This window comes from Uloborus diversus, chromosome 1 (assembly GCF_026930045.1).
Source record: "Uloborus diversus isolate 005 chromosome 1, Udiv.v.3.1, whole genome shotgun sequence".
In the NCBI taxonomy this organism is placed as follows: domain Eukaryota; kingdom Metazoa; phylum Arthropoda; class Arachnida; order Araneae; family Uloboridae; genus Uloborus; species Uloborus diversus.
This window is the reverse complement of record NC_072731.1, coordinates 232,944,637-232,958,166: the sequence shown is the minus strand read 5'-3', so window position 1 is coordinate 232,958,166 and position 13,530 is coordinate 232,944,637. Positions and strand designations below refer to the sequence as shown.

The window sequence follows — 13,530 nt, the reverse complement described above, 5'->3', positions numbered from 1 at the left end:
GTAGTGTTTTGTCAACGTTTGAGGAACGGAAAGGAATTTAAAGGGTTATCCCCATAATATTTTTTAAAAATTAAGTCTAATTACTAATAATAAAATCGAAGAAGTTTGGACTGTCTTTGGTAATGTAAGGGTAAGAAAGGCTCTTCCCGGAAAAAAATCTTGAAATGACGTGTTAAAGACGCAAATTAAAATTATCTTTAGCAAACTTAGAGCAAGGGTTTTAGGGTTCGCTCCCAGAAATTTTGCAACGTTTAAAACGTCTTTTTAAACGTTCTTTCAGACTTCTATTTTATTGATTGAAGGAGGAACGAAAGAGTTTTCGGAGGGTCTCCTAGTTTTTTTTTTTTTTTGAACTGATGAAATCGTAAAAACTCAGTTTTGAACTTCCTTTGGGGCTTCAGAAAAATATCTCCGGATTTTTTTTTTCTTTCTAAATTGGAGTTTTTTAAAACGCTGTTTTACGCTACCTAGGGGGATTCTTTTCTTGATTTTCCCCCCTCAAACTGGAGTCTTTATAATGTAAATTTAGGTCATCCTTGAATTTAAAGGAAGGAGGAAGTGCTCTCGGAGATTTTCTACCGGAAAATTTTCAAAATTTAAGCTTTAAAACTGAAATTTTAAACTATATTTGGTGACGTTCGGGTAATTTCACCCAGAATGTGTTGAAATTCAAATCTTAACGTTGAGGCAATGGTTGATGACGAAAAAAGTGCGGGGCGGCCCCCCTTGTCTACCACCCCCTTCTCCGAATTGCCGCCACTCATGGTAACCGATTTTACTCGACAAAAGAAAAAAAAAACAACCTTTCTAAAGACAGTGTTGAGTATCCATTGAGCCACGACTTCTGGCAGGATTGGAAGCAAGCAGTAAATAGCTCCATACATGACGACCGTGTCAGGAGAAGTCTTCAGTTCCTCCATTCGACGTCTCACATCCCAAAGTCTGGGGATGGCTCCTTCCGTGTTGGATGGGAGTCTCACCTGGACTTGTGAGAACCTGCAGCCCATGATTGGAACGATGGACGCGTTGCAAGGTTCTTGCCGCAGATCCACTGGGATGCTCAACTGGAGATGAGAAAAAAAAAGAGTAATGAGTAAAAGGTGTTAATAAATGCAGGGTCCCGTCATTTGGGAGATATTTCAGAAACATAAGTACTTTTGTACTTAGCATGTGTTTTGATGTTTTCCCCTGTAAAACATACTGTATTGAGGACGCACCCTTGCGCCCCGCCCTCCCGGGAAAATTTTGAAATGACGGGCCTGAATAAAAGCTTTATTATACAAATTGGCAGTTTACGTCGGATCTTTGTCGAATTTGGCCCAGAGGTCCATTGATGCTCAGGAATTCACATAAAAGGGTTTTCGCCTGAAAATACGAGAAATTATATGTTTGCGTCTATTAATAACAATGTGACTGATTTTTTGGAATTTTAAAAAATCCTAAGAGGTCTAAGTTCAAATTTTGAGTCATAAAAGTGCTCTTCTCTTCACGTTGACGGGTAACTTAGACTATTTATTTTTCGTTTATTTAAGCTTGATTGTTGAACATACGTCATTTGACAAGACTTTTGTTTTCATGGTAGACCGTGGAACGACGAGCGCGGTTGCCAAACATCCCGGCTTTTCAAGAACTGCCATTCATTTGGAAAAACTGAGTGTGCAGTTTTTATGCAAATTTTAAAAAAATGATTGTAAATTTAAAACCCAAACATACTGAATACACTTTATGAGCACTAATAATACACATATAAAGAAATAGCGAGTAAAGTCTATCAAATTTGTTACTCATTAATCGTTGAAAATGTTTTTTGATGTAGATCCTGGAAGAATGTTCCAGGATCTGTATATCAGACGGCGAAAGAAAACTGTTTTATCAATCGGCGTGAATATTTTGTGCCGAGTTTTAGAACTTTTATAAATAAATAAATAAACAGGCATGCGAATAAATTAATAAAAAGATACGTGCTTTAAAAATAACTATTTATGCAGAAAAACTATTATGCACGAAGAATGTTAAAGATTAAAAGTCGCTTGTCTTGATAGCTTTTTATTTTCAGCTTATAAGACTTTGTTCAAGCTGACAAATCTTTCCAGAACGCCTAATGCAACGAAGAAAACATTGCTTCTGGATATGATTTCTGTGTAAAACTTAGCTCATGTCTTCTGTTTGAACTTCTTAAGTTTTTAACATTACTAGACAACACTGAAAATGACTAACTTCAGGGTCTCAAAGCTCTAATTTGCATGAAGCACTTTTGTCCCTTTTCTGAAATTATTTTAGTGAAAACAGTGCTGCATGTTAAAAGAATTGACTGTCATTATATTAGGGATAAAAAGGGTAGTATGAACACTTCAGAGCAGCATCTAGGCAACCCTTAGAGTTAAGAGGCCATTTTTATTTTCCCAGATGTCGTAAATTATTTTTTTCAAATAGCCAAATTAGTATATCCATCATTTCTAACTAATATTAGATCATCATGATTATCATCTCGACAATTATGATAATAATCCTAAAACTCTACTCGATTTTTAAAGACAGCATTTTACGACATGTTCGTAGAATTTCCCAGAACACGCGGCAGTCAAATGTGGAACATGCTGTCTTACGATTCTGGAAGGTAGCTGAAAATGACAGACGTCATGTTGAACATGATTTGTTAAAATTATTATAAATATATGGTAAATGTGTGATTCATTAAAAGACGCCCTCTGGCAGCGAAGTTTTGAAGTATATAATTTATAATTTGCTTAAACAAATTCCATCCCTTCATTATGTTGTACACAAAGTTTCATAAATTTCTGAGTAAATTGTTTCTTTGCTTGACAGCTCTAAAGTAGGGTCGCTTGATTATAGCTATCCTGTATACTTTAGAAAGTGATCTTGTGTTCATGGGTTGTCAGCAACTTCATAATATAAGGGAGACTAGGGACACTTGATCCCTGGGCATACATGATCCCTCAGCCAAAAATGTACCAAAATCATTAGGTAGAGTTTTGAAACCTGACAACAATGTTAAAGTTATACTTGTACATAAAAACTGGCAACACTTTGTCTTTTTCAACCATTTTGTTTTAGCTCAAGAAATGATTGTCTGAATGTGTCAAGGGAAACTTTTTTTAAGAAAAGCATTTGAAGTTTACATTATCTATTATATACAACGTTAAAAAAATTGAAAAGTGTAATTTTAAAGTACATGCAGTCGTTAATAATTAAGACATATTTTTAGTAATCTGTCGCTAATTGTTAATAATAGAACAAGTATGTTCGTAAAAATCTCATATTAGGGATACTTGATCCCTTTGGTTTCAGGGATACATGATCCCAGGGATCAAGTATCCTTATAAGAATATAAACACAATGAAAACAATATAGCTGCAGTTTACTAAGTTGACTTGAATCATATGAGAAAAAAATTAGAAATATGGTTATTTTTTAGAAGCATTATGTAGAAAACTAAAATTCATAGGTAAATTGCTGATCTCATGTAAAGTCTACGTATTTTCTCAGTGGGATCAAGTATCCCTTGATATGGGGATACATGATCCCTTTTTGAAAATACTGAAAAAAAATTATTTTACCAAAACTATCTGCTTAGTTTCAACTGAAAAAAATACTGCCAGATAGAGGAAACAATTACGATTGTTCATGTTTTTTTTTGTTTTGTTTTTAACTGATAATTTACAAAAGAGAAAAAAAAAATTGAAAACTAAAGTGGGGATCAAGTATCCCCAGTCTCCCCTATTTCTCTAAATATAGCAAAATTCGAATTACTTGTTAGTGTTTTCAGTAGAAAAGGACGAGAATTCAATATTTACCACTGCAGATAAAAAATACATTTTCCCTACTAAAATTTCAGCTGTTTCAGATTGAATTATAAAAGTATGCGGCACAATAACTTCGTTTGAAATTATTTTACATATCTGCGTTAATTTCTCTATTATGAGAGGAAAATCGATACGCAGCGCAAGAATATTTTTATACATCTCTCTTCAAAATTGTCTTCGTAAAAAGAAAATAATTAGGTACTCTTCAAAGAGTTAAGATTATTATCATCAACTTAATTGCACAAAGAACACTAAAAACTTAATTAAGGCCCTTATAAAAAGTTTTGAAAATCTTGCATAGCTCTTCAACAGTTTGTAACTAACTTACCGTAGTTTTTTTAAGAAGTTTTTTTTTGTGCTTATTAAAAAAGATTTTAGTTTGAAAATTACTCTTGAAACGTCCATTGTTACTTAGATTCTTTGGAAGAAATCTGGGGCATTATAACCTAAACTGCTATATATAAATATGCTAGATGAATGTGAACAGTGATGACAATAAAAATACAACAAATACAGCAAAAAGACATTTTAACTAGGAGGTATTTACATATGTGGGTAATGTTACTGTTAAAAATACAATAAATAAAGCAAAGACATTTTAACTTAAAGGCAAGTAAGATATGTGGGTAATGTTGCTGGCAAAAAGACAACAGATATAGCAACAAACACATTTTAATTTAAAGGTATGTATGATATGTAGGTAATGTTAGTAATAAAAATACATTAAACATAGACATTTCCACTTTAGCATATGCAAGACAAATGCGAGCAATTATGTTAAGGAAAATGCTGTAAATATAGCATTAAAGTTTTTTTTTTTTTTTTAACTTAAAGGTATGTATGATGTGTGGGTAATGTTCCTGATAGAAACACAATAAATATAACAACAAATACATTTTCACCTAAGCATGTACAAGACATATGTGAGCGATGATGTTAACGAAAATGCTGTAAATATAGCAGTGAAGCTTTTTAACTTAAAGGTATGTAAGATATGTGGGTAATGTTGACTGATAAAAAGACAATAAATATAGCAACGCACATTTTAACGTAAAGGTATGTATGAAATGGGGGTAATGTTCCTGATAAAAGTACAATAATTATAATAACAAGTGCAGCAACAAGAACAACGAAGACATTTTAACTTGAATATATGAACACATTTGCGAGCAGTGATGTTAATAAATATCAATAAATGTAGCAACGTAGACATTTCATTCCAGACAAAATGTTTAATTATAGTCAATATTTGTATTTTAAGCATAAGTTCTTCTTTTGTGCAGCGTTTTATGAGTAATTAAAACCTTTAAAAGGTCCCTCCTGAAACAGTTTTGATATATGAAGCAATACATTAGTTCTTACTGATAGAGTCTCCATTACATGTCATTTTGTTTAAAAATTAAAAGTCAAAGATGCATATGGCTTTTTAAATAATTCCTTGCTGCTTATTATTCTTTTAGGAATAATAGTTCTATGTTGGCAACGGGAAAATTATGGTATTTATTTGTATTCATTAAAAAGCCTTATTTAAAACCAAGCATTCTCTCCTGTCAGGAGTTGTGGCACTGATTTGCAGTAATCGTTCTCAGTGAATTCTTTGGCAACTGCAACTGAATGCCCGTGCTTTCCATGACAGCATACGTTGAAATTTTAGTCCGAAAAGAGTTGAAAAGCAATATTTAAACGATGGAAATTCTTTTACTTTGACAGTAATATTTTATCAAGGAATAGAAATTATAAAATCCATGGCAATTGCGAGGTAACTCGGTGAAAGTTGGAAGAAGAAACAATTTCGAAGTGAACTGAGGAGCAAATGCTATTTTACGTTGTTGAAGCTATGAAAAGTATAGTCGTGCCTCGGAGTGGGGCACAAATACAACAGATTGGAAAAACTAAGTCTCGTCTTGCGACACACTGTTATAAAAGTTTGCAGCAACATTATTCTAAACAGACTGAATTTACATACAATATGCCGACAGCCCGGTTATCATATCCAGAGACTGCAGTTTCGTCCTTGTTTCGGACTCATCAGTCTGCAATGTGAATAACTGAGCTGGAGGCAGATGTCATCTCATTGAAGCTGAGAGTGCCAGCAAACTAATAGCCACAGTAAATTTAGCTCACCAGCGAGTGCCCGCAGCATGGTGCGGTTCGATTCGTGGATTGAAGACAATGCTTGGGTATTTATCAGTACGTTACCGCCCCTGAGCCAAGGCTAAGGAAGAACTACATGCAAAATATCAGACAGCCCGGTTATCCCATCCAGACACTGCAGTTCCTTTTTCATTAGACCTCAATAGTCTGGAATAGTGAATAACCCAGCTGGAGGCAGATGTCATCTCATTGAAGCTGAGAGTGGTAACAAACAGGTAGATAAAGCAAATTTGTCTCACCAGCGAGTGCCCGCAGTATGGTGCGGTTCAACTCGTAAATTGAAGACAATCTTGGGTCCCAAGCAGTAAGATACCGCCCTTAAACCAGGACTAAGACAGAACAGCATGCAAGTCTGGAATGTCAATCAGACTAATGAGCCCATAACAAGGACGGAATTGCAGTCTCTGGATGTGATAACCGGGCTGTTAGTATATTGCATGTAGTTCTGCCTTAGCCCTGACTTAAGTGCAGTAACCAACTGCTTAAATTGAATTTGTTTCCAACAAATTAAAATTTTAGCAACGAAGAATTTAATAAAACGTTGCATTTTTGTCTTTTTTTAAAAGCTTTTTGAAATCGTAATTCTATGTTATATTACTCTGTGCTTCTAAAAGTTATGGTTTAGTCTACATTTTAGACTATCTTTTAGATTATTACATAAAACAACAAACAAACGAAGCTCTCATAAATTCGAATATTTCAAAATTTATATCATAATGCAGAAGGGGCATTCCACGGTATTTTTGACATTTATGTAGAGTCCGTAACGTGACCTTTTTTGCCATAACTTTTTAGTTTACTGTTTGATTAGCATATTATTTTATTTTGATCTTTTCCTACCAACACACCAGCTCAAATTAAAATAATTTGCAAATCAAACAGTAAATTAAAAAGTTATGACAAAAAAAGGTCACGTTACGGACTCTACATAATGTCAAAAATACCGTGGAATGCCCCATAAAGAGAACTATCGAAAAATAAATTTTATCAGTGCAGTAGAAAATAAGCGCAATTTTAATATCGAAAAAATGAAAGATACTGTTAAATGATATCCATGATTTCAGTAATTAAAATATCGGACGTGTCTGCAAAAGGTCAAACGTCAAAAGTATCCTTGGTCTACTCAACACTAAAGATTCATCAAATTTTCGAAATTATTTTATGCAAATATGTAAGAACAGTGCTTTAGGAAAGAATCTACACGTACAGCTTTTGCTAGCAAAGTTGATTTGAAGTGCCACAGTTGCGGGAAAAAAGTAAGAAAAGGGGAAAAAAATTTCCATTGTAAATAAGTAAATGACATCTAGGATTTTCTGTGACATCACCGCTGGTAGAGCTTAAATATGGTGTTTTATGATACTTTACACTTGATATTTATTTTTATTGGACAGCCAGTAGATTTTACTTCATAATTTATGAATTAACCCACGCCTCATGAATGAGCTTTCATTACCTTCTCCTACTAACCTACCTCTCTATTTTATCCCACTTTGTTTGCTCAGCTTAAACATCCATTCTGTCCATCAGCTTCCCCCCCCCCCTGCATCTAGGTAAAAAGAGGTATAACCTTTGAAAGCGACACTGAGAAAAAGCGGTGAAAAAAAAAAGAAAAAAAAAAAGACATAAGCAAAATCATATTAAGGAGTTGGCAGAAAAGCTTTATGAAAGCATAACATTGATGAAATGCTTACTTAAAAGAAAATCAAAGCTTAAAAATTTGCATGAAATTCGCTTAACAGAACTGTTTATAAAATATCGAATTCGCAACTCCAATAAACTATATACAGGTGGCACTGCAGCCACCGTCTCTGATCACGGATAAAAAAAAAGTAAAACAAACGCATGCCGTAGCGTATAAAATGCTAATAAGTCTAGTTATTTTTGATAGTAGTAAGATTTTTTTGTTTTAGTGTTTTGAAATTAATTTTTTAAGTCTTGTGGATATTCTGGCCCACGTAGAAAGAAATGAGAAATCAAGAAGCATTACTAAACGTCAGAAATTAATGTAAATCACGTTGTTCGTAGTTCTCAATCAGCTATTTCCACTATCTTGAATTCAATACTTATCAATTCTTGATGGAACTACATTTTCAGTGTGGCCATAAGACTGACAGGAATAACATTTAACACTTGATAATTTAATTATACGACAATACGATTGGTTGTCAGAAGATAAAGATGATATTTCTTGGTTTTGTTTGCCTAGTGATCCTCTTCCTCCCCCTCGGGACCCTTACGTAATTAATGAATGACCCCTTAGCTCGCAAAATACTGAAACTGTAACACTAAACAAATTTTTGGCGAACTCTTCAACCGATAATGTATGCAATAAAGTAAAGTTGGCGCACTATTTTGGCGATAAAAATTCTCAGCTTTTGTTTTTGCTAATTCATATTCTAAACGTTCTTTCTAGGGCTAAACATTTTTCATTTCGTCCTACGATAAATATTTTCAAGAAAATATTTTGCATACTGTCCATTTCAACTAAATACAGCAGTAAAACAAGGTTAGTTAAATTAATTATTTTTAAACTAGGCAGAGATGAAAGCCCTAATTCTTCAGCTAACATTATCAAATCCTCTTTTTCAGCTTAAGATTAAAAATTTTTTCCATATTCTTACAAATTCACACGAAACAATAAAAAATTTTACCTGGTAAAACATGATCCTTTTCCGAAAAAAAAAATAAATAAATAAAAAAAAATCGTTGTTAATTTCATGCCAATGTGAAGTTTGTTAATCCAGAGCATTCTTCTGTTTACACTTTCGCCATTTACGACAACCAACTCACTTTTTAGAGGAAAATAATAGAAACTGACATTATTTTAAGAAACTCGATAATACCATGTAAGGACAAAACAATTTCGGTTACTGAAAGCAATCTAAGACACATCGAATACGTTAATAAATACTCATAACAAACTGCCTATGTTTATCTCAACAAACACACGTGGAACGCAGTATTTAACCTTTTTCTGTAATTTTGTATATCACCGCAAGATAGCGTATTCGAGCACTGGAGTTGCAAATAAACAGTTTCCATATGTAAAAGTTCTAAAACTTTAATCATATTATTGGAAAGGAAAATAACGAAAGATGGTTCTGAATATCAATGTTAGGAATAAGCGGAATGTATATCCGAAAATATTTTCCCTCGAACATTAAGGCGTAAAGAGGTTTCAATGAACGTTGATAGAGTCTAAGATAATCCAACAAGATTATTTCAAAGACGGTAAATAAAAATTCAGGGAATAAAAGAAAAGATTTTCATTTAATATTCCATGTAAACATTACAAATTTGTATCCCCTTTTGCACATTATGGTTCTAGCTTGAAAAAGTAATAGTGTCTTACATGCTTATAAAAGTTTAATACGCGTACAACTTTTGAGGGAAAAAACACGTAAACTATTTTTTCTTCAGTACAAATTTTAAAAACTAAACAAAAGCCTAATAGGTGTATGAATTTTCATTAAAATATAGTGTGTAAAATAAATCAATTAATTCGAAAAAAGTTGAAAAAAGTAGCAATTACCAGGCAGAAAGCAGGACACTAAATTGCGATAGAAAATGTGCGTCTATGGGTCTGTGTTCTCCATCCAAAATCTTTTTGGGGAAAAAAAAAATAAATAAAATTCATTTTGAATTTACGATTTCTTAATTTAACTTTATATTGTTGATTTGAATATGTTTTTTAAAGATTTAGCTATAGAAGTCACTTAACGAGCTAATTAGTCTTATGTAACTCCTTACCAATCTGAAAAACTTGAAATAGCGAAAACAAAAAAACAAATTTTTAGCGATTTTAAACTGCTAACAATTTGATTTTGGCACAAACGACAACTGCGATGAGAATCTGATATTAATAATCTTAAAATTCCGTCTATTCATTTATTTTGTTTTTGTTTGTTTGATAGCAAATAAAACCAAAATTATGTAATATGAAACACACGAATGCAATTTCAAAATCTAGTACACTAATTTTAAATTGCGTGCTGGTGAAAAGTATGGTATAAAAATCGTTCTTACTTTAGATAGTTATTAAATTAGTTTTACCTATTTAAATCAGAGATTTTGTGCTAGGGGTATTTTTGCTATTGTTTAGTTCCCTGCTCTAGTTTTCACACAGTTCTGCACTAGCATATTCAAACACTTATAGAATTGAACAAAATAAGTTATTCTGCTAAAAAAAAACCTTGTTATTTGGAATAAACTAAATCAACGCCTAAAAGTTTGAAATAATGAACTTGAACGTTTTCAACTATTAACAATTTTCTATTTGCAAAAAAGACATAATTGTTTTGTTTTGAAAAAAGTGTTTTAAAAGGCGCAATATAATTTGTCATAATTTTAAAGCCGCAGCGTAATGACAACCAATTCATCATCATCCTGTATCATTAAAAATCGATATTTCTCTACAGAAAAGTAAGCTCAATTAATTATACTTTAAAACGTCTTGTTTTTATTAAAGAAATGGTTTGTTTTTCGTGTAGAAATGTTTATGTGATAGATTTTTTCTCTTTATATTCTTTATCTTTATTTATTAATACAATACTTATTGTTTTATCATTATTAATATTGTATTTAACATTTTAAAAATTATTATTCACATTATTATTAACATTGTATTTAATTGTGATGCAAATTATGTGTTGCAGAAATTTGATATTGAATAATTTAGAGTAAAACGCAATGTTTTTGTTTTTGTCTTGAAACAACTAATTTAATCAGTGGAAATGAACGCATAAATTAATATAAAAATAAAGATTGTTTGAGTTTATGAACAAAATTAACTTGTTTATTTTCTCCGATAACTCTTATTTAAATATCTCATTAGACTGTCGAAGTAAACTACTCTGTAAGGCATGGAGTTTTGTATTTTCTACACTTAAGCAAATATTTCTGAGTTCTAAAAAAAATGTATTATCCTTGCATCTTTTCACAGGAAAAAGTTTCAACAACAGTAGGAACAAACAGAAGAAAGCATGAAAATAAGAAGCACTGGAATAATATTCTTAGCATTTGATTTGAAAAGAAATTTCCTGGCAAAATAACATTTTTTCAAGCAAACAAGAAAGCAACTATGATATGGAAAAGCTTTCAAAATAAAGGTTCTCATTTTCAGAGCAAATTGAACCATTTTTCACATGTAATGTTCCGTTATCACTTACTTTTTTTCTTTCTAGCCTTCTGCTGTGCATTTTCTACCTTAATAGTGTTTGGAGATTATTTCATGCTACAGTTTTTGAATCGAAATCTAGCAAGTTCAAAACATTCTCAGGCAATTTTCAAGCAGCTATTTTAGTCATCCTTTTTTTAAGTATTACTTTGCACTATTCATTGTCTTGCTCAAACAATCTCCCGAATTCTACGAATGTTAGTTAAAGGTATCGGATTTCCTTAGTCTACTAATTAAAACGACTTTAATAATGTCATCACCTACAATAACTTTCACATCCGTTTCAAAAAAGACGGCAGTTTTAAAACGTGAGAAAACTTTATGAAGCAACTCAAAAACCATTAAAATAACCATTTCTGTGTGTGTTTTGCCAAATGCTTTGTATAAAAATATTCTTGAACCGTGCTTGATAGCTTATTTTATAACATAGTAACACTAATGAGAAGAAGTAGTGAAAAAAGTTTAACTGTGTCAAAAATTGGCCGAAATGTTTTTGCTTGTTAAATAAGTTTAAAATTATCTTTTGTTGCAGAAAAACCATTCCATTCCTTTATGTAAACAAGTTCTGTTGTAGAATTTGGTTCTTAGATTGGTATAGTTTGAATAATAGATATTTGATGCATAGTGTATTGCGGTTGGCAGAATAAGTTTCATATCAAACGGCAGGGTTTTTCCCTTTAAATGAGGTAATTAGAGAACGGTAAAAGACTGATTTGAAATTAGTTTTAGTTTTGTTTGGATATTATTCATAAGTTAAAGAGTTTGTAAATACTGCCTTATAATAAGACACGAAACTTATTATATCAGCTTATGCAGTGATGTTCCTATCAATTTTTCTGAGGGTATACACCCAGTAATCCATTACGCACAATTTGTGTATGTGATCATATACATAGTATGTTATAATATGAAAATTTATGAAGCTTGAGGGTACGCTATATGTCTAAAAAATGTTTGAGAGTACGGGTATATGGAGTATACGCCATTTTGATGTTCTATAGTTGCCAGTTGCTTGTGTATGTTACTGTTTAGATTTTTTTTTTTTTACAAATGAGGCAGTGAGAAGCAAAGGAATGTAAGTGCTAAAACTAAAATTTGAGATATAATCAATACAAATAATAGGGGAACCTCTCCTCTGTTTCGGGCTATTAGCTCTTGCTGCGTAAGTGCTGCTATACAGCATGATTTAGCAAAAACAAAGAAAGAAAAAGAAAATAACACACACGCTTATTGGGAAGTGTTCCTATTTTTATAGTAGAAAAGTTCTAAGCATGCCGCCGAATTCGTTAAGTATTGTATTTTTTTATTAGGAATTTCACACTCAAATCTTCTATTATTTTAGTGTCCACTCCTCGAAGATATAATATTTTTCTCAAAAATAAATAAAAATCAAGAATTTTTTTTAAAAAAAATTCCTGTATTTTTCTATGCGTTTTGAGCCAGTTAAAACAGAGACTTAGTTTTGTTATTCATTGTTGGTATTCGGAGGGGGGGGGGGAATAATTCTAGGATCATTATCACCATATTTTTTTAGACTAAATTTGCGTTTTAACTTCTAAACACATTTCACATACAAAAAGAAAATAAAAAACAAACGGATAAATATTTTTAAAAACACATTTTAATAGATAAAAGAAAAATGCATCATAGTCATGAAGGATGTGTGAAAAAGCAATAAATCTTCCATATTTAAACCGTCATCAAAATTTTCATATGAATCTCCCCCCCCTCCCCCGCATTTTTTTACTGTAATTAAGTTCTGCACTCTTCATGCAGAAGACTCAATTATGTAATGCATTATCTGCAATTAAATCAAGTCATTCGGAAAAATATTTCTTTTAAAATCCCGAAGACGAGAGAAAATTCTTTTGTCAAGTTTATTCACAACATTCAGAACCAGTGAAGCAGCAGTACTTAATGATGAATCAAGAAAATATGAATTAAAAAAAGTATAGCTTAAAATAATTTCTGAAAGATTTATTTTGCTTTAATGATCGCAAATAATCTGCTCTTTCCATAATAATGAACTTAAAAGTTGTCTCTAGTTCTTTTGTTGAGAGAAATAATGCGATTATCATCGGAGCAAAATATAATGAATGGACTAAATAATCTTTTTTCCCCCCTAGGTATCTGCAAAATGCTAATTTTTCAAAATATTTCAATCTGAGAAAGGTTTAAGCTCCTCAATTTTAAGGAAAAACAAAAACAAAACGCATGTTAATGCATAAATTTTAGCTTTATATTTACACTAGTGGCACCCGCACGGCTTTGCCCGTAGTAAAAAATTAAAAGGTCTTTTGGTTCGCCTGTATATTTACAAATAATGTATGATGAATTTCTCGCCAATTGGCTTGCCCATGTTACGGTTCCACGTTA

General features: G+C 32.0%; 1 protein-coding gene across 1 annotated transcript in view; it reads right to left on the bottom strand.

Annotated features, from left to right (window-relative positions):
* The window catches only part of LOC129219296 (uncharacterized), a 96,765-nt gene that overhangs the window by 46,228 nt on the left and 37,007 nt on the right, over positions 1–13,530 (bottom strand). Inside the window, exon 2 of the mRNA XM_054853642.1 lies at positions 804–1,064. Within this exon, the coding sequence (XP_054709617.1) occupies positions 804–1,064 (261 nt within the window). The remainder of the gene's footprint in view (positions 1–803; positions 1,065–13,530) is intronic.